The sequence below is a fragment of the Terrapene carolina genome, unplaced genomic scaffold (genome assembly GCF_002925995.2).
Source record: "Terrapene carolina triunguis isolate 2854851 unplaced genomic scaffold, T_m_triunguis-2.0 Scaffold58, whole genome shotgun sequence".
Lineage (NCBI taxonomy): Eukaryota > Metazoa > Chordata > Testudines > Emydidae > Terrapene > Terrapene triunguis.
In genome coordinates, this window is record NW_020664409.1 from 40,094,660 (window position 1) to 40,117,469 (window position 22,810).

The window sequence follows — 22,810 nt, forward strand, 5'->3', positions numbered from 1 at the left end:
GTGACAGTTTTCATCAGATAAACTGAGAGGTTGCTGATTCTATGGATGAGAATATTTTCCATGCTATGACAAGAATGAAATCCATACTAAAAATTAAAAGTATATCATTGTGCAAGAGAGAAGGAAAATCTACTTTCTCACACACTGTCAAGACCACATACAGTACAGCACATCTTCAAACACAACGTAAAACAGAACAGGAAACATGGAGGGAATAGGCCATTTACAATAAAGTAATTGTAATCAGAGGATCAGCGACACAAAAAAGTGATCCAAGTTATTTTACAGAAGATAATGCAGCAGACTAATCTCCACAGGCAAGGTTCATGTTTGTGTGGGTTACTTATTCTCTTACTATTTACTAAGTAAACAATCAGAATCAGCAGCTTTGAAGTCATACAGCATTTGATAAGCAGCCTAATTTGAAGGGATTGGGTATAAAATCCCAAATCCCATCAGTTTCTAGTTGCTGACACTGAGACTCTCAAACTGCAAGCAGAATGGCCTTTCGTTCTTTGCTCCTTGTTTTCTTAGCTGGACTGGTGTTTTTCTCTGAAGCTGCGCCATTGGTAAGTGTTTCGGTATTGAGGTGGCCTTTCACATGTGATCGACGTAACCTACCTCATCTTTCTTTTTTAAAATGATGAGAATTGGAATAAGTGAAAGACAAATCAGTCTATTTTATTACATTTATTTTAATTGTATATTGTGTGTTGGCCCTGCACTCTCCTACCTCTCTTCTTATTTCTACAAAAAAAGTGCTTCCCCCATTTGCTGTAGTTATTTATGTTGATGAAAGCAGTAGATAGGCTGTAATAGGAGGTAACACCTGCTATCAGGACAATTTCAACAGCCATTAAAAAGGACCTTCCCTACCAAATATGTTTCAGCTTTGGGAGACTGTGGAGAAGCAACTCCTTCCCTCACAAGACATCAAAGCCATCATCAGCTGAACAACATCTCAATGGGCAGTAGTGTTTGGGTGGATATATGACATGAGAATTCATCTCCCAGCAGGCCTGCCAACTGCTGCCTACTGACTCACCTGCTAATTCCTTCTGTAATGGCTCTTGCTGCAACCTCAGCAGAGAAGGGAAATGAAGTGGTGCCTGGTCTCTTCTCTATCCACTCTTCCTTTATTGCTCTAGATCTCCCCATCACCATTCTGTAGTTGGAATGGATTGCCACATCCACTGCTCTGAAAGAGGCCTGGGACCAAGTCTAAAGCCCCCTTTCCCCTCCTCTCACTTCTGGTGGCACTCATGTGGCTCTGAAAAATGTGGGAGATCCACACACTGTGTAGCCTGTTGATCTCCCCGCAGCAGCATTGCCCTTGTACTCCCACTCTGCTCCACAGGGCCACTTCTGATGTTTGGAGAAGCTAGTCCATATGATTTTGGTGTGGAGAAAAACAGGTTTTGCTTATCCTGCCCTCCACACCCTGACAAAGCTTCTGAGATGATGGCTCAGAAACTTCTTTATCCATAGAAGTTGACCACTCCTGCTACAATCTGCCCCACTGATAACATCAGAAACCTCAGCAGGCAGGAGGCTCTTCATCCTAGAAATTGGGGTGGGTGGGAGGGGGGAGTGAGAAAGTCAAGCAGGGGCACAGAGTTTATTTCAGTTTGTTAGTTTAATAGATGAGCTTTTCTCAGGCTATGTGGCAGAATCCCCAGAGGTGAGGTAGATTGTCATGGGTCCCCAGAAGGGATTACAGGTGAGGGAAGGGGTCACACAGTTTAAGTTATTACAATTTTTAAATAAGAACCTTTCTTTTTTTTTAAAAATCAGAAACTGAAAGCTGATTTTTGAAACCAATGATGGTTAAACACTCGGTAATTATCACTAACCAGCAGCTACTATAGAGTTCTAGTTTCTTTTTTACTTAAGGGGTTATGGGAGGGGCATGGTCCTGTTTTATCCTCATTCCCTCTGGGGTTGCTGGCTTCTCAGGGAGGAAGCAGTCACTGATCTAACGAGCACATGGAATATAATTGTTGCAGGCTTTGTGCAGGGGAAGCTTCTTATACCTTTCTCACCCGTGCACACTTGCCCAAGGGCTGACCACAGTCTGGCCCATAATGGGGTTATGATAGCGAGAGAGAGCACATGTGCACGGCTTGCCACAGTTGAACGAAGGGAGGAATGGGACAATGTGACCACCGTGAAGCCTCTCCTGACTCCTCTAGCCCCCACACTAAAACAAGGAGATCAGGCTGCTGGATTCCAAACCATCCACTCCCCGCTTCCAGGATTAAATTTTTATTCTGTCATCTGTGGGCTTGGTTGTGCCAGTTAGCAACAACTCGGCACTAGATGCTAGTCAGAACTGCATCACCCCAGAACCAAGTGCGGAGAGGCATTCTATCTCTGAGGACAGGTTCTCAGTGCACACGAGTGCACCCCTTTGTAGGGTGCAGTATATGCTAACTCCCTCTGATCCTGCAGGCTAAATTTTTGTATTATACAGTAAACTTGTGTAGTTGGTATATGAAAATGTGATACCCTCTAATTCTAAAAAATGCAATTTCTAAAGGACATGCTTTATCATGGCCCATCACTCCTATATAATTTGCCATACAAGAATTACATCTCTCTTTTCCCTACATGCAGGGCTCTCATGATTCCAAGCACCCTCTTATTGTGAAAATTCTAGATGCAGTCAGAGGAAGTGCAGCTTCCAGTGTACCAATTAAATTATATAAAAAGGCTGATGATGGGACCTGGCAGCTCGTAAGTTCAGGGTAAGTCATATAATACAATGAGAAGGGGGCGAGGGAGGCATTGAAAGAGGCCAAAGATTAGAAAACTCACCTTTTACATGCATTCATCTTAAAAACATATGTATAATGTCATTAGTTACAATCTGAGAAGTAATAAGGTAATTTATGCCTACACCAAATATTTACTGTGTGTGTGGGTCTCTTCTTCTAAATAATTATAGCTGCAAAACTAGCAGACTGACTCCTGGATTGTTTGAAAAAATTGTAAACACAAGGGAGGTAACTCACAGGCAGCACGAAATGTGATATAGAAAACTTTTCTTCCTTCAATTGCTCTTTGACTCTTCCTTCTTCATGACACTTCACTTTATGGCTACAAGCAACATATCAATTCTTAGTATGAAGTCCACCTCTGCTCTAGCATGTTGTCAGAGAATGAATGCCCACCAATTTCTACATAATATAATATGGCCTAGTCAGAAGACTTCTAATCTGTTTGAAGTTTAAAACTCTAGTTAAGAATTCTCGCTGCACTGGAGCATAAAAATATTGTTTCAAGATAGGATAGCAACTTCCAGGAGAAAGTCTAGGGAAACCATTATCCTCTGTCAAGTAGCCTACAATAGCCTGGATCATTTCAGAAAGTGGATAGTTAAAGTCGTCACACTGCAGGAATCCACCACTAATGGGATCCCAGCCTCAGACCAATAATGAGCCTACATCAAAACTGTATGCAAGTTCTCCAATATTATTACACAAAGGAATTCTTATAGTGGTGGTGCTCCAATTATTAGAAGGTGCCAATACATTGTTTAAAGAGTTAGCCTCTGACAAACCTAATGGCCCAGGGCTGCATATGATCACACTGAGTAGGGGTGAGGGAATGGAAAATCTAGCCATATGTTTTCCCATTTAAACCAAAATGTGCCCTCATACCCAGAGAAGGAAGCAAGAGCATGTGGTAAACAGCTTAAAGCATATGCTGCTGCTTGAGATATGTATACTTATTGCTAAAAAACATATTGACTATACTGGTAATATACACAATACAGTGCAATTGGGAGGTGGAATGTGTGGGCAGGTGTGTGTGAAGGTGGGGGGGAGAGTTGGATGCTCTAAGGTCAGTTTCCGAGGGTATTTAAAAAAAACCTGAGATCTGATGCAAAGAACATGCAGTGGTAATTTTATTAGTTCTGTTTGGCAGAGATGATAATGCAGAGCCCAGTAAGTACTTGAACTTCATTAGAGACAGAGAAATTACTTCCACGCTCACTTCAGTGGAACTTAGTGGAGTCTCAGAAGCTCACTCTAGCCCAACACTGTACTTTTAGCTAAAGGAATTATCGAGGTTTAGTTGAGAAAGTTTGTTAAGTAAACGGAGAGTTGCTTAACAGTGATCAATGTAGGATAAAGAAAAAGTAGACAAACATTTTAATCAATCAGGAAAAATTCTAAGAACAGGCTTGAAAGCATTCTAGTAAAATATGAAAATGGCATCTGTGATTTAACAAGTTCCTAGATGGTTTATCATTAAGTGCTGAATTTCCTTGTCTTATACTAAAACAAATGAGGGACTCGAATGTGTCAGTTGATGTACTGATTAGTGTTTGCCTTTTATTGTAATGAAAAAATACAACAGACATTTAGAGACTGAGTCTCAGCATTCAGAACTTTAAACAATGGATGGAGATTATTGAAACACTAACATAAAATACAAGCGTCATACTATCCACTGATATCCGATCACTAGTTCCTACACTATAGGACTGATTAAGTGGAAATAGAGTGTTTCTAGAGGAGCTACATTAAGCCAGGAGACAAAATTCAATACAGGCTCCACATCCTCACATTGGCTAGCAATTAAAGCTCTGCAGTTTCTAGACAATACTAATGTCCTGATAGACTAATTTAAACAAACCTATCTGCTTGTGAAGGTCAAACAACTCAATGGACTAATAAGATTTCATAAGACTATACTCTTGGTCAAACCTATGGCAACCTCAGTGTAATTCAAATAAATTATAAACAAAGAGTGTTCTTGTAAATAAACCAGAACAAAATATTCTCCTAAAAAGAAAAAGAATTAGGAACAAACTTATGTGAAGTATTAATAAATAATAGAGTAAATAACCACTAATGTGTTTATTAAAACATCATGAGAGTTATGCACTCTTAGGCCAGCGGTGAGTTTTTCTTGTGTGCCCCCTGCTGGCTCTGAAGTAACATTTAAACAACTCTGGGCTCGGCCCGACAGCCTTATCAGGAGACAGTGAACACCCATGCCACGTTTCTTTTGGCTCACCTCCAATCTTTGCAGCAGTAACAATAAAGAAGCTTCTACAGCCCAGACATACTTTGTGGTATGCATGGAAAATCTAGATGCAAGGACAGACTTTGTGAGGCCGCCACAGTACAGAAAGGAACAAGTTATTTCAGATGACCAGTCAGCATTTTCCCAGATGCCTGGCTACAGAATGTCATTGTAGTTCAATGCTATATATTTCCTCTTTCTTTCAGACATCTGAACACAAAAATAAATGTATATTATCTTGCTCTCATACAGAAAAACCAATGAATATGGTGAGATCCATGAGCTTACAACCGAGAAACAATTTGTAACAGGGTTATACAGGATTGAGTTTGACACAGTCACTTACTGGAAGGGACTTGGCCTTAACCCATTCCATGAACATGCTGATGTGAGTATTCATTATATTTCTATTTCACATTTTAAAAGGACCTATAATTGCACAGAACAAGGCTGTGTTAACTGTATAGGGTTTAATTAATAACTGCGTCCATTTATTGCTCTCCAGTTTCAAAGGCTTTGCAATGAACTAAACCTTCAGGTTCACTGAGCAGTTCAAATTTGCAAACTCAAAGCTCCACAGGAATTTCCACACACCAAATACCCCAGAACTAGCCTCCCATTTTCTCTCAGCAGGCTCCTAGACTTGTTTCTCATCTAGGGACTTTGCCCTCCCCACCCCCGACTTTTGCAGCCACCCAGCGGTCCTTCCTAGGTTTTTGGGGGTACCTGTGGAAGAAGAATAGCAGGGCTATTTCTCCCTCAGTCTAGTGGGGAAGGAGGGTTCCATATTTTCCTTGGCCCATCACTAATGCTTTTGTTAGTGATGTTTGCCACACAGTGGTAGCAGTACAGCAGCTTCATATGCAATTGATTTTATTTAGATTTTTAAAGAAAAGTTGATCCAATGCCCTACCTGCATGCAACACAGTTATTTAAAGTCTAGATAAATAAGATGGTTTAATATTAACAATATTTCAAGCTAAGTTCTTTTTCAGTTCATTCCCCTCCCCAAGAAATCCTGAATACATCAGTTTTGAAAACTGTTCTGAAAATCTCCAGCCTTCTCTGTTGCATCAAGGTTTGGGGAGGAGGGGATGTTAAGTTCCAGAGTGGAGGACCCTCCACTGAAAACACTTTACCAGCAGCCAACAAACAAACAGCTTGCAGCTATCAGTTTGACCATCCCAAATTATTTCTACAGCTGGGTACAATATGAAGAGAGAAACAATCCCTTAGCTACTTAAGGCCCACAGTATAAAGCAGTTGTGGTATTTGGTTGAAACCAAACCTGGAAATGTTTAAAAAGTGACAATTTCAACATTTTCACCAGTGTTAAACTTTTTGGCGTCCCCTTAATTGTAAAAAAACTTGACTCTAAAATTTAACTTTACAGTTAAATATAATTGAAATCAACAGAATGGGCTAATTAAAATATTATTTCCAAAACCTGTTTGGAATAGAGGTGTATATATCATAAAGTCTATGTATGGCAAGGAGAACAGATGAGAAATAGGAACTTTGTAGATAATTCCTAAGCTTGACAGGGCAGTGCAAGACACCAGTAAATTAGGAATCCACAGAACATACAGTACTATAGAGGGCAAGGAAAGCAGGGTAGCTAGAGACCTTGCAGAATGAAACCTGTCAGGAGCTGGGAACTTTGCAGGAATCATGATTTATGTAAGGCAATATGAGTTTCTGGTGCCAGCAACCCTGTCATGTGAAGCTTAGGAGTTTTTCAGGAGAAATGTTAGTGCTGGGGACTGTACAGAGGACCTTGAGTCTTCATTGGTCACTTCTTAAAGATATACACAATTAAAACTTTAAGATAAGGCTATGACTATGTCTAATGTAGCTAAATATTTAAAGTATAGAATAAAAATAATCAATTAAGGGAAAATAGATAAATACTTAACTACATTCAGAGGTTGGGACATTAAAAGTCAATGGGACTTATGCCAAGTCACTTAGGGCCTGTTGAAAATCCCATCTGCAGTTCATACAATCTCTTAATGTACATGTACCAGATAAATAACATATTAGCCTGGTGTGATTAACTGAATATTTTGAGGTATGCAGCTTAAATATACAGAATGGATTGGATGAAGTTGGAAGTTGTGTCTGACTCACAAGGGGGTGAATATTAGAAGGAAAAGTATGAAGTTTTAAATTTGTATAGGGAGGATGGTTGGGTTAGTTTGTATTTTCTGGTTCACCGTGGAATAATGGAGAGAACATTTTGTTCTTTTGGAACTGCACATACAGAATGAACGCTATGCTGGACTCTCAATGATCATGGTTATCTGAAATAAGGGAGCATTGAGTCTTTGGTCCACATGTGGAGAGGAGATAGCAAGATTTTTGGTATCTGGTTTAAAATGGGTAGATGAACTGGTTATATGTAGTGAGTAGACGGTGGTATGTAAAACTAGTCTGTACTAGAAATGAATACAATCTAGGGCAGTTGGGTTTAAGAGGGTTTCTGGCCTATAAGCAGAGTCTGGAAAGGAATTCAGGGAATAGAGCTAAATTTGCTTTTCATGTGTACATACACTTAAGAGCTTGTGTTAACTGTCAACAGATTTGAATGCTTACCTTCCATCCCTTAATTGTTCATTTTTCCACTCCTAAATGCTTAGAAGGTTTACATACTGCACACAACAGAAAGACAAACTGTTTTAAATGAAAATCTTCACCCTCTCACCCCATGTAAATGCACTCTTAGCTTCTGCTGCTCTTTGGCTGCTTCTGGATGACAAATGATCTAGTAATACCTTACGTTTCAGACTTCAAAGACAAAAGACAGGAAAAAACAACTTGCTCAAAAGAACTGATACTAACCTCTGCCATTTCCTTGGTTGTTTTCCCCAATGTACCAATATTATCTCTGTTTTATCTGGGTTGACCAACTTACTATCATCCAACCTGTATCTTGGATAGATGCTAGAAAAGCCAATTAACCTGGTCCAAGCCTGAAGTACCTCATAAAAAGTTGATCATCTGCATCCTGATGGCACAGCAGTTATGACTAAATATCCTCCCTGTGTTATACATTGAATGGAACACAACACAAAGGAAGCATCAATACAGACAAGTAATTGTCATCTATTACCCTGTAATGGGCTTACCTTTCCGGTGTTGGTGCCTCAGTTTCCCCTCTTCAGCTAGTGGTCTGCAGTCTCCATGGTAGAAGGGGTAATCTGAGGTTTAACCATCCTGCCAAATCTTAGAAAAAATTCTCTCATTTTCAAGTAACAAAGCAGTCTTCCAGCTCTCTCCAGGCTTGGTAATCTTCAACTGCCCTCCATGGACTCAGTAGCCCTTTTTCCTTGTTAACACAAGGATACACACTTACAGTGGTGGTGTTGACAATTCCTTTGCCCATACCCACGGCTAAGCAGCTCCTTACCAAGGACATGAGGCTGCGTGAAGGGAAAGAGGTTGCTTTCACTTTCTGTTGAACCTCCTTCTGAGGCGGCCCTAAATAAGTACAAGTGTTAACTCCGGCCACACTCCCACACCTCCACTGCATTGCTCCAGGTCTCCTCTTTTGCCAGTTTACCCCTCTCCAGGGTTTCTGTCTTTCCACAAAGCTTTACTCACTAGCTTAGTTTCTCTGACTAATCCTTCTCCACGATTCCTGTCCCTCCTATCTAAAGACATCCTTCCCCTCCATCTCTCACTGAGCCCAGATTTCATATGATATAGTTCTGTAATCACCTTTTTTCAGTTACAAGGTTAGTCCCAATAATAGAAGGGCCAGCATGCTGTGTTACATAACCTTAGAGTCTGCTGAGAGCAGAGAGAGAACAAACATCTATCCCTAGTAGGGTTCACAAATGGTCAACAATACCTCACGGTCAAAAAGCACATCAATCAAATGCTGTGTCTGTACTGTAACAACACTGATTTATAAGGTCATGCACATATTTTACTAGCTTTATATAATTAACAAAATGTAAAAACAGTGACAGAAAATTTTCATCAAAATATTAGACAAGAATATGCATGCTTCCAAAATTAAAACTTGAGGTTAAATGTATACAATAGTTTTGAGGCACAGCTTGTTATTTGGGGACTGAAAAGTAATGAAGAGGACAGGTCACAGATACAGAGCCATCTCGATCACTTGATAAGTTGGATGCAAACACACTATGTTTCAGTACAGCCAGATTTAATAAACAAAGAATACAGGCCATAATTACAGGATGGGGCACTCTACCTTGGGAAACGGTGATTCTAAAAAGGGCTGGAGGGTCATGGTGGAGAATTAGATGAACATAAGCTCCCAGTGCAACACTGAGGCCAAAAGGGCTAATGAGATCCTTAGATGTATAAGCAAGGGAATCTTGAGGAGCAGAGAGGGTATATTATCTATATATTTGGCACTGGTGCAATGCTACTGAAATACTGTGCCACACTTCAAGAAGGATATTGATAAGTTAGAAAGGGTTCAGAGAAGAGCCATGATTAAAGGATTGTAAAACATGTCTTATAGTGATAAACATATGGATCTCAATCTATTTAGCCTATCAAAGAGAAGATTAAGGGGTGAGTTGATCACAGTCCACAAATACCTACATGAGGGGAAAAAATAATAGAGGGCTCTTCAAATTCAGCAGATAAAGTTATAACAAGATCCAATGACTGGAAGTTGAAGCTACACAAATTTAGACAAGAAATAAGGAGCAAGTTTTTAAACAGTGAGGGTAAGTTGTTCCAATGGTTAGTTACAAAGGGTTGTGGTGGATTCTCCATCTCTGGAAAGATTTAAATTAAGATTGGACTTTTTTCTAACAAATTTGCTCTGGTTCAAGCAGGAAATAATGTGGATAAATTCTATGGCTTGTGATATGCAAGTGGCCAGATAAGATGATCACAATGGTCCTTCTGGCTTTAAAAATGTACAACTATGTTTCAAGCTCTCAAGTGCTTTTTTCTCTCTCTTCTCCAGGTGGTATTCACTGCTAACGATTCTGGTCATCGTCATTATACTATTGCTGCTCTCATCAGTCCCTTTTCCTACTCAACTACAGCTGTAGTTAGTGATCCAAAGGAATTAGGAACTACACATTAACCATGCAAATTCTCTTACATTGGTCAATTTAAGATTTGTAGATTGATTTCCTATAATGAATGATTCTGCAATAATCAGTCTTATTACTCACATAACATTTTTCATCTTCAAACACTAACTCAGAAGCAAACTGCTATGCAATGGATTTTTATTTAGTGAATGTGTTAACGCTGATAAAGTCAATAAATGTTTCTTCTTAAAAATGTTTTCAGTTACTCTTTCAATTTTTTTTTTTTTGGTTCAGAAGAAACACTGTCTGAGGGTTGTAAAAAACTATACTGAAAATCCACTGCTGATATACTGAAAGAAAACTGAAATCTTCTATATGACCGATAAGCCATAGTCCTTATCACAAAGAACTGTGAGAAAAATAGATCTGTAATGCAAAAAAAGTCTCAAACACAAAATTATGGAACAAGACATATTTACTGAATTATCTTCATTAGTACATTGTTTACTTTTGCCCAGACCCTACCAAAAGAGGCAATAACATGGAGCCCCTGCACAGAGTCCCACTGATTTCCCTGATGTCGCAGTTCTGCAGCTATGCCTACAAAAGACAAAATCAGCCTACAAATGATGACAAGGTTGTATGGCATTCAGGGATAGCTAATATTTATATAATTAAACAGCAAATGCATATTGTAAATAAGAAAAACAGTATACAGGTGTGTATTTTAAAATATCGTCCTTCTCCTTTTGCATGTCACTTGTCATTTAGAACCCAAGTGCTAATGCAAAGATCATTACCTGTTTGTACAGTACATATAAACTTGGCCACAGCTGTGATGGGGGCTCTAACTACTACTGTAATAATAATTAAAAGAAATGAATGACAGATGAGACACTGACACATGAGGAGCTCTATCTGCTCCCAGGTTTAATAATTCCAAGAAGCTTGGGTGAACTCTCTTGATACTGGGGTATTTTCCTGCTACTTATAGCTGTTCAGAATATTTCTAGGACAGCTGTGCTGTTTTATGCTAAGAAGAAGAAACTTGTTAGTTAGAATCCAATCAATATAGTATCTTTGGACAACCATACTTTATTTTTTTCAAGCACTTTCAGATCTAAATAGATGAAAAGTGTTATAAGATCTAAGTATTACTAAATAGTTGTATTTCACTCCAAACATTTCAGCAGGAGATCAAATCTGTTAATTAGCTGAGGTACAACATTTTTAGATTTTGTAACAGTTTTAACAATGTATTGTATTACAATAGCACAGGGGTGGCCAACCTGTGGCTCCGGAGCCACATGCGGCTATTCAGAAGTTAATATGCGACTCCTTGTATAGGTACTGACTCCGGGGCTGGAGCTACAGGCACCAACTTTTCAATGTGCCAGGGGGTGCTCATTGCTCAACCCTCTGCGACAGGCCCTGCCCCCACTCCACCCCTTCCCACTCCCTCTCCTGAGCCTGCCATGCCCTCGCTCCTTCTCCTCCCCCACCAGAGCCTCCTGCATGCCACGAAACAGCTGATCGGGAGGTGTGGGGAGGGAGAGGAAGGCGCTGATCAGCGGGGCTGCTGGTGGGCGGGAAGCGCTGGGAACGGGGGGCAAGAGTTGATGGGGGGCTGCTGACGTATTACTGTGGCTCTTTGGCAATGTACATTGGTAAATTCTGGCTCCTTCTCAGACTCAGGTTGGCCACCCCTGCAATAGCACCTAGACACACCAGAAGTCAGGCTCAAGGCTGCATTATGCTGGGCAAAATTTAAAGAGTGGGTCCTGCCACAAATACTTCTCACCTTATGCTGTCACAATTTTAAAAAGTTAAATTTTTTATAAAATAATTTAACATGCTCTGAAAACATGTTTCAATTTTATCTGTAAAAGGTTTCTACAGGATCAGTCCTTATCAAATAAGAAATTTCCCATCCTGTCAAGCTGTGAGGTCAACGTGGGAGTAATACTGTACCAGACACTTCAACTAATGCTTATTTTTTTCTAAACAGAATTCACTGAAGGAGCCACCTTCCACAGAATACAGTGCCTAGAAGGGGAAAAAAATTAGACAACCACGCAGTCTTTAGAACATTATATTTAAAAAAAGACAATGATAAAAAAGTACAAACATTTTCATGAACAAAACAAAAATAAAAGTATGATAGTACACAGGAAATTGCCAGCAATTGTTTCAGTGCAGTTTTCAATAAGCTTGCCTCAGCTACCTCTAAAACTAAAATCTTAAGTACACTTCCTCTTGCTGATATGCAATGTGTTCTTTTAAATTGTTATAATTGGCTTGTTTGTAATCCACTATAAGACTAATATATTATTTTAAACAGAAGAGTACAAAAATAGACCTAAAAGATCTAAGAATAAACATTTTGCATTTGTTTGTCAATATATTCTTGGTTTCAAGGAGAATACTGTATTTTATATTTTTCTCATTGTAATTTAAAATATGGCAGATGGAAAGGAAATTTAGATGACTGGACTTGAGACACTGTTAGTGTTTTTATAGCATTTCTACCTCTTAATTTGTAAAACCCCTTCAGAATCTCGAAAATATTTTTTCTATGTCTCGTCCTCTGTTGAGGAACAGTCAAATTTGCTGTCTGTCAGGAACCAAAATGCCAGCATGAATTCTTTTCTGTTTTACTAGAATTAAGCATGTTATCAAAAGGAATGTGCATAGCTCTCAGCTCTGCACTTCATTTCTTTTCTTTGAAGGCACTGTTTATGTTAAAGTCTGCTACAGAACAGTACTGGGTTCAGACAGAGTGTACACACATTATTTTGGTGTAATATCAATAATAAGATGGCAGCCTTTAAAACTTCCTGATACTAAAAGGTACGTATCTGGCAAAAGTGATTGGTAAACATCTTTTTTAATGTAAGCTGTGTCAAATTGGGACATAAGTTTGTGTCATGTTAAATTAAAGAAATTACAGTTATGCCTTGTTAACTCATTTATATGTAATTGTGACTATGTATTAAATCACAACATTCTCTCTCAGACAGTACATGATTAATCAACAATTAATCACTTTGCAAAGTTCCAGGACTTTGGCTGAAGCATATTCATGTGTATTTTTTTAAAATGCACCAGGAGATATTAAAAAACCCAAATCAAACATTAATTTCACTGGATATCTTCCACATGCATAACTGAGAAATGGACATGTCAATAAAAGCATGCTGGAGAAACAAGGCACAAACCTAAACTACCTAAAGATGCCTCACAAGCAAAGGTGCTAAAATTGATGGTACTGAATACCAGAAAACACTTCAAAATAAAGTCAGACATTTAAAAACTATTCCTTTTAACAATCCTGAAGGAAATGTGTCCAGCTAATGTGACATATGGATATAAGACCAAATTTACTTTGAGAATATAGCTGCTTATTTAGTATACTAGTTATTGAGTTCACATCTACTCATCTGCCTCTCAAAATATTCAGTATGCTCAAATACAGAAATATATCAAGTAGTAATATAAAAACTCAAGCATGCTTATTTTAAGCGTTTGTTCAGTTTATGCTAATCTTTGTTATTTTTCCTCTATATTAAATAATTTCTATAGAATACTATATTGACTAGATTTAAAGATCATTCCAATACAATATGAAATATCTCCTACAGCCTTTCAACTATGTCAATCAAATCAGTAATTACCATCTTTCTGCAAATTATTGGAATGTCTACAAGTATACTCACAACTTTCATTAAAGAATGGCCAGGGGCACAACTTGCTGCTGGGATGGCCGTAAAAGAAAAGGTGCTAACAGCAAACAAACACCTGCATCCCACCATGTGCTATGGTAAATCCAGGAGGCACACAAATGGGCAGTGAGTTTAGATTGGTGTTTCTTGTCAGCACTCCTGCAGGAACACTATATAATAAATAATTTATCAATACACTGTTTTTTATTCTTCAGGGGAGCAGAAGAAAGTCTTTGGTTCCTAAATCACTGAATGATTGTGACAGTCACAAAATAATCTCATAGATCATCTTGGTCAACATTTAACCGATTTGTGTTGCATTAACAGAGAAAATAAGTGTTTCAGACTACCTCCTTACATCATATTACCTATGGATGTATAAAAATATTAGGCAAAGATAGTGTTTCTGAATGGGATGCTATTAGATAGCATAACAATCCAGGCAAAGCAAAAGGAAAATTAAGATTTATGATGAATAAAAACAGAGAGGCTAGATATTCATGCATTTAATACCACAAAAATAGACAATTATCTGGGATCTATCCTGATCAGTCCTGAGTACCCTCAATTTCACTGCAAGTCATGAAGTTGAGGGTGCTTAGCACTTTACAGGAAGTGCTCAGCACTTCAAAGGATTAGGCCCTTAATATCTATGCTGATTAATATATTATGGGGGAGATTTTCAAAAGCACTCAGCACTGGCTTAATTCTGGTTCCATTGATCCTATCATAATCAATGGAGCAGTTAGGCCAACAGTGTGCTTTTAAAAATCCCACCCTACAAAGGTTAGGAATATATTTTGCTATCAATTCTTTAAAAAATTAACTTTAACATTTGTCTTCCAATGAAGATACATTTTTGGCTCTTCTGATTCTTGAGGAATAAAAGTGCTGTTTACTAGGAATAAAAAAAAAGATACTACCAAACTACAATACACAGACTTGAACACACTGTTTTAGGCATAAAATCCCTGACATTGACACTTGTGGCACATGTGGAGACAATTAAAGTAAGAGTTCCTGTATATCATGATATGCAACAACCTTAAGATTTTTCTAAAATGCACATGCAATATGCATAAACTATGATTTAGATGGCAAGCAGGGAATCATAGGATTTTACTAGTAATAAGTAAAATTAAAAGCGTTCTTCCTAGCAAGCTTACATGTTAAATTAATTCTTCTATACAGATATGCAGCAGGCCTAAAGCTCAAAACTCGTCTAACAGTTTACAGTCATAGCTGGCCATCAATTATTGATAGTTCCATCATTTCATATAAGGTACAAACTTTGTTTAAACACAAATATTTACATTTGTTCTTTCATGCTACTGAACACAGAATGAAAACAGTAATATACCTAAATACTTACTGAAGCATAATTTACCATATTTAAAAAGCTATTTGAGCACATTAATTTACATCACATATTTACAAAACACATTTTAAAGAGGAAACAAAAAGCATTCATTTAAGTTACGGTTTTTAACTATAAAAATTTCCTGGGAGAAAAGGCCTCTCTCTTGGCTTCCAAACAAGCTACAGATCTGTTTTCTGCAGTATATATAGTTGAGTGGCTTAAGATAGAGAATATGGTGAAACAAGGCTTGAATATAGTAGTCCATGCTGTAAACGTTGAGTAGTAGCTGCTGGCATTTCTTTTCATAATAGAATGCATGGTAACACATGCAGTCATTTTTCTTCTCTTCCCAAACATCCTTCATCAAATAGTCAAAAAGACCTAATTTAAGGTCTTTTAATATGTCTTTAATTTGTATTTTCCAGTGTTACAAGTTTGAACTCCAGGAGTGTAGCTTGCCACCCCACTTCCATCAATAGTCTTTAACAGGAGCTAGCTCTGGTATGAGGTTTACAGTTATATTTTTATAAAATCTACTGATGAGTATTTTAGGAGTATATATTAAATTGTTCAACCCATCAATGTACTGACGCTCTCTGGAATACCTCAGGAGTTTATATCTGTAGGGTAAGGGGAGAAGGAACAAGGAAAAAGGTTTGTAAAGAAACATGTTAAATTGGTATCAACTGTGTTATTGTAATTAAAGACGGGTCATCATTTATTTTGAAACCCCTATTTTACAAAAACTCACTCTGGGAGCACTTTGTTTATACTAATTACAAACATCAGCTTTAAATGCATGAATTTTTGCAGTTTTATAAATTAGATGGACATTCAAGTACTGTTCATATTCCTAGACAAACTACATTGAGATTAACTACACAGCCAACAAATGATTGTGATTAATGCATATTAGTGTTTGTGGTCCCAAATTAGGAATGTCTATATTGCAACTACACACCTGCAGCTGGCCCATGCCAGCCGAGTTGGGCTTGCGGGGCTTAGGCTGTGGGGCTGTTAAATAGGGATGTAGACTTTCAGGCTTAGGCTGCAGCCTGAGCTCTGGGACCCTCCCATCTTGTGGAGTCCTAGAGCCCAATCGGAGGTGTCTAAACTGCAATTCAACAGCCCTGCAGCCTGAGCACCGTAAGCCTGAATCAGCTGGCTTGACTCAGTCGCAGGTTTTTAATTGCAGTGTAGACATACCCTTAGTGATCCCTCTGTATTCCTGCCTCAGCTCCCAAGGCAGTGCTGCCTCACTATGAAGCATGGCCAAGCCAGTAGTGCCACAGGGAGCCTTTTAAACACTGATGCTCGCTCTAGCATACAGCCACCACATAACTTCAAAGGAGCAGTGACAGCAAGTGCCAACTAACTGACCAAAGACAACTCCTGATACATGGGTTCAGTTTCTCTCATGACACTAAAACTAATTTTCATGTTATGATTCTGTTCATTTTATTGAGTCAGAGAGACAGTGATTGCTTGGATTTTTTAATGCCACAAGAGCCCCCAACTAATAGTGACATGGGCTGTTTACTTAGATTTATCTATGGTCTATAATCATATATATTAATCATTAGCCTAGTTTAATTACAACCTAGTATCTTGAAGTGTTCCTTACGCACAAAATGTCAATGATTTTTAATAATATGGAATATTTGAATAGAGTGTTATTTCATTGTTCAGATTATTAGGGATAATAAAATTTGACACACTGCGCTAAATTTCTTAAAGAACCCATTTTAAATTAATTTTAACTCACTATTCAACAGATATATTTGTACATTCTCCTAAAAAATAATTCAGTACTCAGAGAAAGTACAGAAATGTTGGTAAGGATACACAGTATTTTTCATATATAAGAGGGTGGGAAAAAAATCACTGTTTTATGTGCAAAAAACTCAACTCAACCTTAACTATGGAGCCATAATTAGCGTTTCCATAATAAACCATGGAACGCTCTTTATGTATATATTCTCCAGAAGCTCAAAAACCACATCTCTTGTACTTCCACCTATACAAATAAGTTCATGTTACTGATCACTGAGACACATTGTCAATTTAATCAGGCCTTTGCCAGCAATTTTTTAAGCTGTTATTATAAGAAAGATATCAGACTGCTATAACAAACAGGTTAGAGGAGAGTATTTTCTTTTCAGTTTACTTTCTTTGTTCACTGTACTTTGTGAAGTCAGCTTTGTTGTTTCCCTTATGTAGTCAGTATCCCCCGTTGTGTGAGTACCACACATTAACAGTGGGCTGGTGGGGGGCGGGGGGTAGGGGGGTGGGAAGAGAGAGAGAGACAAAAACTAAAAACAAAACCAAACAGGAAAATGTTATTGTAAAACCACAGAAATCAGCAGGACCTCCCACAGTAGATCTCTCACCTGAGTTTAGCAATTTTAAATAAACTAGATTTGAAGTTTATATGTCCCTTGAAAAATGGAATGTATCAAAATAAAAGCCAGTATAGCACCTTACAAAAGGCTCAGAAGTTTATTAATAGTTCTACACCATTGTGTGTGTGTTTGTGTGAGAATATGCTCCAGATAAAATCTTTGGTATTCCTTAGGTTTTAATGTTTGAACACACTGCCCTTTTTCTTACCGTCCTAAAAATTGGACTTCACCTCTGTGATGATGAGGAATGGACTTGTACTTCCCTAGGTCTCCCTCTGGTCTTGTTACATTGTATCCAGCATAATGAACCCTACAGTACAATAGTTAAAGATAAGTGTATGAACAAAAATGAATGTATAAAAAAAAAATTTAGTGACTTACAGCAAAAGTGAAAAAATCGGATTAGTGTTCGGATCTTAAGCTTACTCTTCTATGACCTTTGTTTACTGTTTTTAATTTAAACAAACAGTGCTATATATACAGTGACAAACAGCAACCAGGCCCCTGTCCCAAGCACTTTCCAACCTACTTCACACAGCAAAGTCAGAGATGACAGACTGGGAGCATATAGAAATGATGAGGGTTACAAGAGTAGAAACATGGGATATGCTTTTGTTACATAAGACTGTTCCTTTTAGACCTACATAGCTGTTAGTTTACATATAATTTAATCATAAAAATTAACAAATTAATAAAAATAACTTTTTAAAAGTTTGTTTACGGTGGTGTTTTTATATAGTCAATTTCACTGTTCTGTTGATGGTCAACTACAACTCTGTGTCATAGGATAGCATGATGTCACTCATACACTGCTCTTGGACATGGAAGCAACTTATGTGCAAGCTTTTCCCCACACACTGTAAGAAGGTTTTTAGTAGCAACAGCAAAACTGGTGGGGGGGAAAAGCACATGCACAGAGAAAAAGGAGAGAGGAGCCCAAATATGCTTGGTGTTATGCCTAATAGGGAGACATCTCTTTAAGAGACTCGGGGGGGGGGGGGGGGGGGGGGGGGGGGAAGGAAGGAAGGAATGGTGTCCGGGTCATTGTTGCTAGGCAGATGTACAATCAGCATTCATGTCCAGAACTTTCAGGAACTTGGTATGGTAGTTTGGGGCATGCCCAATAGGCTTCCTGTAGCTGGACAAAAACTCCACCGAGTCAGGGCAAGTAGTCAAGGTAGCTGTGTGGTGGCTGAAAGAAGCTCAGCCATAGTAACGGAAAGCAAGCTGTTTTTCCCCCAACTCTGAAGCATTTTGCAGCAGGTTGGGTGATAGTGTTAACTTTCCAACTGGGAACCAGCAGTGTTAGTTATAGGAGAAATTTGGAAGGAAAACTTAATTTTTAATTGTATACCTTGAATGTTATTTTAGTCAAATTGTCTTAATTGGCATGGTTCACAAACTCTTTCCTCATTTAAATGTGCTGACAGGGAAAGAGTCATATATATTTTCCTATTATTGCAGTGCTTTTGACTCATGAGACTATATGGAGTTGATAAACAGGACTGTAACTAAGACTCAAGTGAATTCAACCTAAGCTTTTGGACCTCTCAGGTACATCTCACTGTCTTTCTGTGGGGCTAACCTTTTAGATTTAATTTTTGTATATATATTTATGTATAACTATGAAGATAATGCATGTGGATTATGAAGTAAACTGGTCATTTAGTAGAAATTAAGATATTGTTTCTTTATCATTATAAATTTTTATAAAGTTGATACTAAAGAATTAAGCTAATTTCTCTTCTTCTTTTTGGACTTGATTGTGTGGGAGAGGTTGACCCTGTGCAAACCTTGCTGAAAATCCTCAAGGAATAAATTCTGGGTCTCCATGTGCTTTTCTATAGGAGTTGTGTTGAAGCACTAGGAAAGGGACAATACATTTTAGCCCACCCAAAGGTTACACTACTAGGCACACCCAAAAAAGCCTTTTAAACATCAGCAAACCAAGCAGAAAACCCCTCGTATATTTTTTTTAAAAATTTCAGAACATATTATTTAAGGGGAGCTATATTAGAAACCATGATTTTGCAATCTGAAAACTTCAAAAAAATCTAATTAGCAGTGCTCCATTTAATTACAGTTCTTTTAAAAAAATAGCTAATATCGTCACCTGGCTCTCCCCAGCACACATTGTACATCCACCGAGGGAGAGATATTCAAAGGTAGGAAGAACAAGTAGGTACCCACATTCCTTTGAAAGGAAATGGGAGCTGGGCACTTTAGGCACTTCTGAAAGTCTGTCCCCTGGAGTTTAAGCTTTTCAGGGCAGAGACTGTGTCTTTCTTTATAAAGCAAACCAAGTACACTGTCAGTGCAATAATAATGAATACACACCTTTTAATTTAACATAACAAAAAACACACTATAAAGAGTCAATAAACTCAAATAAGCCTTCTGCAAACTTTTCTTAACTTAGATATTTTAATAGCGAAAAAATTTGAACGTCACTGTTCAGGAACTCATGTCTTACACAATGTACTATAAACACTCACCTATTCCAAAGATCGTCATCTTCTCCTCCCCATCCCCAGAAAGCATTTGGAAATCCATTGATCTTTTTGAATTGTTCCACTGTCAGGCCACTTACACCACCAAAGAACTCATTGTATGGAAGACTGAAAATGATAGCAAGTAAGTTTTATTCTATTGATTGAATTCAGAGAAGTAAAAATCCTGTTTGAACAACTGCTTCCATATCTTGCAGGAAAAAAAATCTAGTGTATGTGTAGATGTTCAATATACCTATTAGGAAAAATGCTTTACAGATCTCTTATAATGAAAGTTGGTATTAGCAAAGAATGTGGAAACTAAATATTTGTAATAAGGGCTTTCATTTGCGGAACAGAAAACAGCAGGCAAGTATCCCATGAAACAGCAGCTTAACCCAGGCTTCAGGTAGCCAGTTTTAGAAAAAAGACCAATTTACAGCTGAAGGGACTGTAAAACAAAGCTTTCAAAATGTGGTATTTTGACACTATTGAGTTGAAAAAGTTCTCTTCACCGGAGTCAGCAGTAAAAGCTCTGATATGTCAGTAATATTTCCAGTCCATTAATGTATTCTACAAAACAGGGAAAACTGATAAAAAATAAAGCAGTTTAACACCTTATATTAGCCTATTCTGAAGTATTTTTAAAAGTAATGGAAATTCCTCCCTTGTTTCAGTTTTTAGAGAGCATAGCTAAGCACGTTCAAAATTATTTTAATCCTTTTTGCACCAAGAGAATATTTCTCTTGACAATAAATGCATGTTGACTACCATTACACAAGTGTTAAGTAATAAACAGCTGCCCAACCTGTACAGCCACTACAGCTACAGAGCTAAAATTACTACTGTCAGTCACTCTTTAAATTTTAGGAATTGTAATTTCCTGATTCCAAACACTGTATGCACAGTGAAAGACCATTAGCACGGATGTTCCCTTTAGCCGCTGCCTCCTATAGTTACTGGACCAGATAGATCAGCCCACCTCCCACAAGCTATCACAAAGGGAGGACATTTCCAAGGATCCTCTTTCAGAAATGTCTGATGATTTAATCCCAACCAGAATAGCTGGGTTTGCTCCCCAAGTGGCTCCTCCAAATATGGATTCCTAAGGAGGTGAAGACCATCTGCAAGGAGGCCCGGCATCTCTGCACCAGGATTCCACTGGTATTGTGCTAACAAGGCTTCCTTCTACCCATAGCTGCCTCTGGGATGCTGTGGGAGAGGAAGCTGCTTGATGGAGAAAATAATATAGCCCTACTTGTATTATAGATAATGTGGAAGCAAAGAATGGACAGTAAGTGGACAACTATTATCCCCACTTACCAATGAGCAAGCAGACAAAAAAGTAAAATGGACTCAATCTCCTGACCCTTAATCTCTATTAATTTTGGATTGTTCTACCCATCATGTATATGATGTTCTGAAAAGCCTTAACACAACGACATTTTCTATAGCACAGGTCCAGGGTTTTCAGGGTTTTCAATGGCTTTTTGACAAACTGAACTCCAAACACAGCAAGCACACACACACATACAAGTTGGAGAAACAAATTACAAAAGTTATCTGGAGCAATTGGAACAGTGAGAGTTGCAGACAAGTTGACATTTAGAATTAATAATGTAAAGGAAAAACATTACCAATATAAAACTGCAGGGGAAGGGACATAATCCAGCTGCAGCATCCACATTATATTAAAGCTTAATACTGCCTGAATACATGATGGGAAGCAGTCTATCAGGTGGGGAGAAATCTTTCATTTAAGAAGTGATCCGCTAAGTTAAAATAGGAGACCCTCTTTATTAAATAGTACATTATTGCAAAGTTGAAGTGGGAAACATTTCCTACAATATTGCCAGTACTCCTACTTCTCCTACTCCAGGGGTCGGCAACCTTTCAGACGTGGTGTGCCGAGTCTTCACTTATTCACTTTAACTTAAGGTTTCGCGTGCCGGTAATACATTTTAACGTTTTTTTAGAAGGTCTCTCTTTATAAGTCTATATTATATAACTAAATTATTGTTGTATGTAAAGTAAACAAGGTTTTCAAAATGTTTAAGAAGCTTCATTTAAAATTAAATTAAAATGCTGATCTTATGCCACCGGCCCACTCAGCCCGCTGCCGGCCTGGGGTTCCGTTCACCTAGTTCGGCAGCTGGCTGAGCGGGGCCTGCGGGACCTCGGCTGGCGAGGGGCCGGCAGCTGGGACCCCAGACCGGGGGTGCAGGTAGGAATGTGTGTGTGTGTGTGTGTGTGTGTGCAGGAGCGCCCGTTTGGTGCTCAGGGTGGGGATGGGGATGTGGGGGGCGCAAGAGTCTGGGCATGGGGTGTGGGGGGGCTGGGTATGTGTGAGGGTGCAGGGATCAGGGCAGAGGACTGGGAGGGTGTGGGGGGGATTCAGGGGTCAGGGCAGAGGGCTGGGTGTGTGTGTGTGGGGGGGGTCAGGGCAGAGGGCTGGGGTGCTCGGCTCGTGGGGGTGCTCATGGCAGGGGGCTAGAGGGGATATGCCCTGTTCCCACCCCTTTCCCCAGGGCCCCGTCCCCACCTCTTCTCTGCCTCCTCCCCAGAGCAGCGAGCACACTGCGGCTCGGCTCGGCTCCCCTCCCCCTCGCAAGGGCGATCAGCTGATCGGCGGCAGGGAGAGGGAGAGGGAGGGGGAGGGGGAGGGGCAGGAAAGCACCACGCTGGGGGAAGAAGTGGGGGAGGGGGAGCTTGGCTGCCAATATGAGCAAGCTTCTGCCTCCTGCTCCCACAGGAGAAATCAGTGGGCGGGGGG

The 22,810-nt window shown here is 39.0% G+C and overlaps 2 protein-coding genes across 3 annotated transcripts in view; one reads left to right on the forward strand and one right to left on the reverse strand.

Moving 5' to 3' along the window:
• The first annotated feature begins 439 nt into the window (after nt 1-439).
• Nucleotides 440-10,165, forward strand: LOC112116910 (transthyretin-like). The gene is made up of 4 exons (XM_024214658.3): nt 440-569; nt 2,617-2,747; nt 5,290-5,425; nt 9,992-10,165. The coding sequence occupies exons 1-4, from the start codon at nt 501-503 to the stop codon at nt 10,112-10,114; spliced, it is 459 nt and encodes a 152-aa protein (XP_024070426.2). The 5' UTR covers nt 440-500; the 3' UTR covers nt 10,115-10,165.
• A 1,952-nt stretch (nt 10,166-12,117) lies between these two features.
• B4GALT6 (beta-1,4-galactosyltransferase 6) overlaps nt 12,118-22,810 on the reverse strand; it is a 43,991-nt gene continuing 33,298 nt past the window's right edge. For both annotated transcript variants that reach the window (XM_024214656.3, XM_024214657.2), the window contains exons 7-9: nt 20,044-20,166; nt 17,757-17,858; nt 12,118-15,766 (exon numbers count right to left, since the gene is read on the reverse strand). In XM_024214656.3, coding sequence (XP_024070424.1) covers nt 15,619-15,766; nt 17,757-17,858; nt 20,044-20,166 — 373 coding nt within the window. In that variant the 3' untranslated portion in view covers nt 12,118-15,618. The remainder of the gene's footprint in view (nt 15,767-17,756; nt 17,859-20,043; nt 20,167-22,810) is intronic.

Bases quoted from the DNA above. Each gene is read 5' to 3' on its own strand.
- LOC112116910 (XM_024214658.3), top strand. From the start codon at position 501: ATGGCCTTTCGTTCTTTGCTCCTTGTTTTCTTAGCTGGACTGGTGTTT. The intron at 570-2,616 runs GTAAGTGTTTCG...CCCTACATGCAG, and splicing joins TCTCTGAAGCTGCGCCATTG to GGCTCTCATGATTCCAAGCA. The intron at 2,748-5,289 runs GTAAGTCATATA...GCTCTCATACAG, and splicing joins TGGCAGCTCGTAAGTTCAGG to AAAAACCAATGAATATGGTG.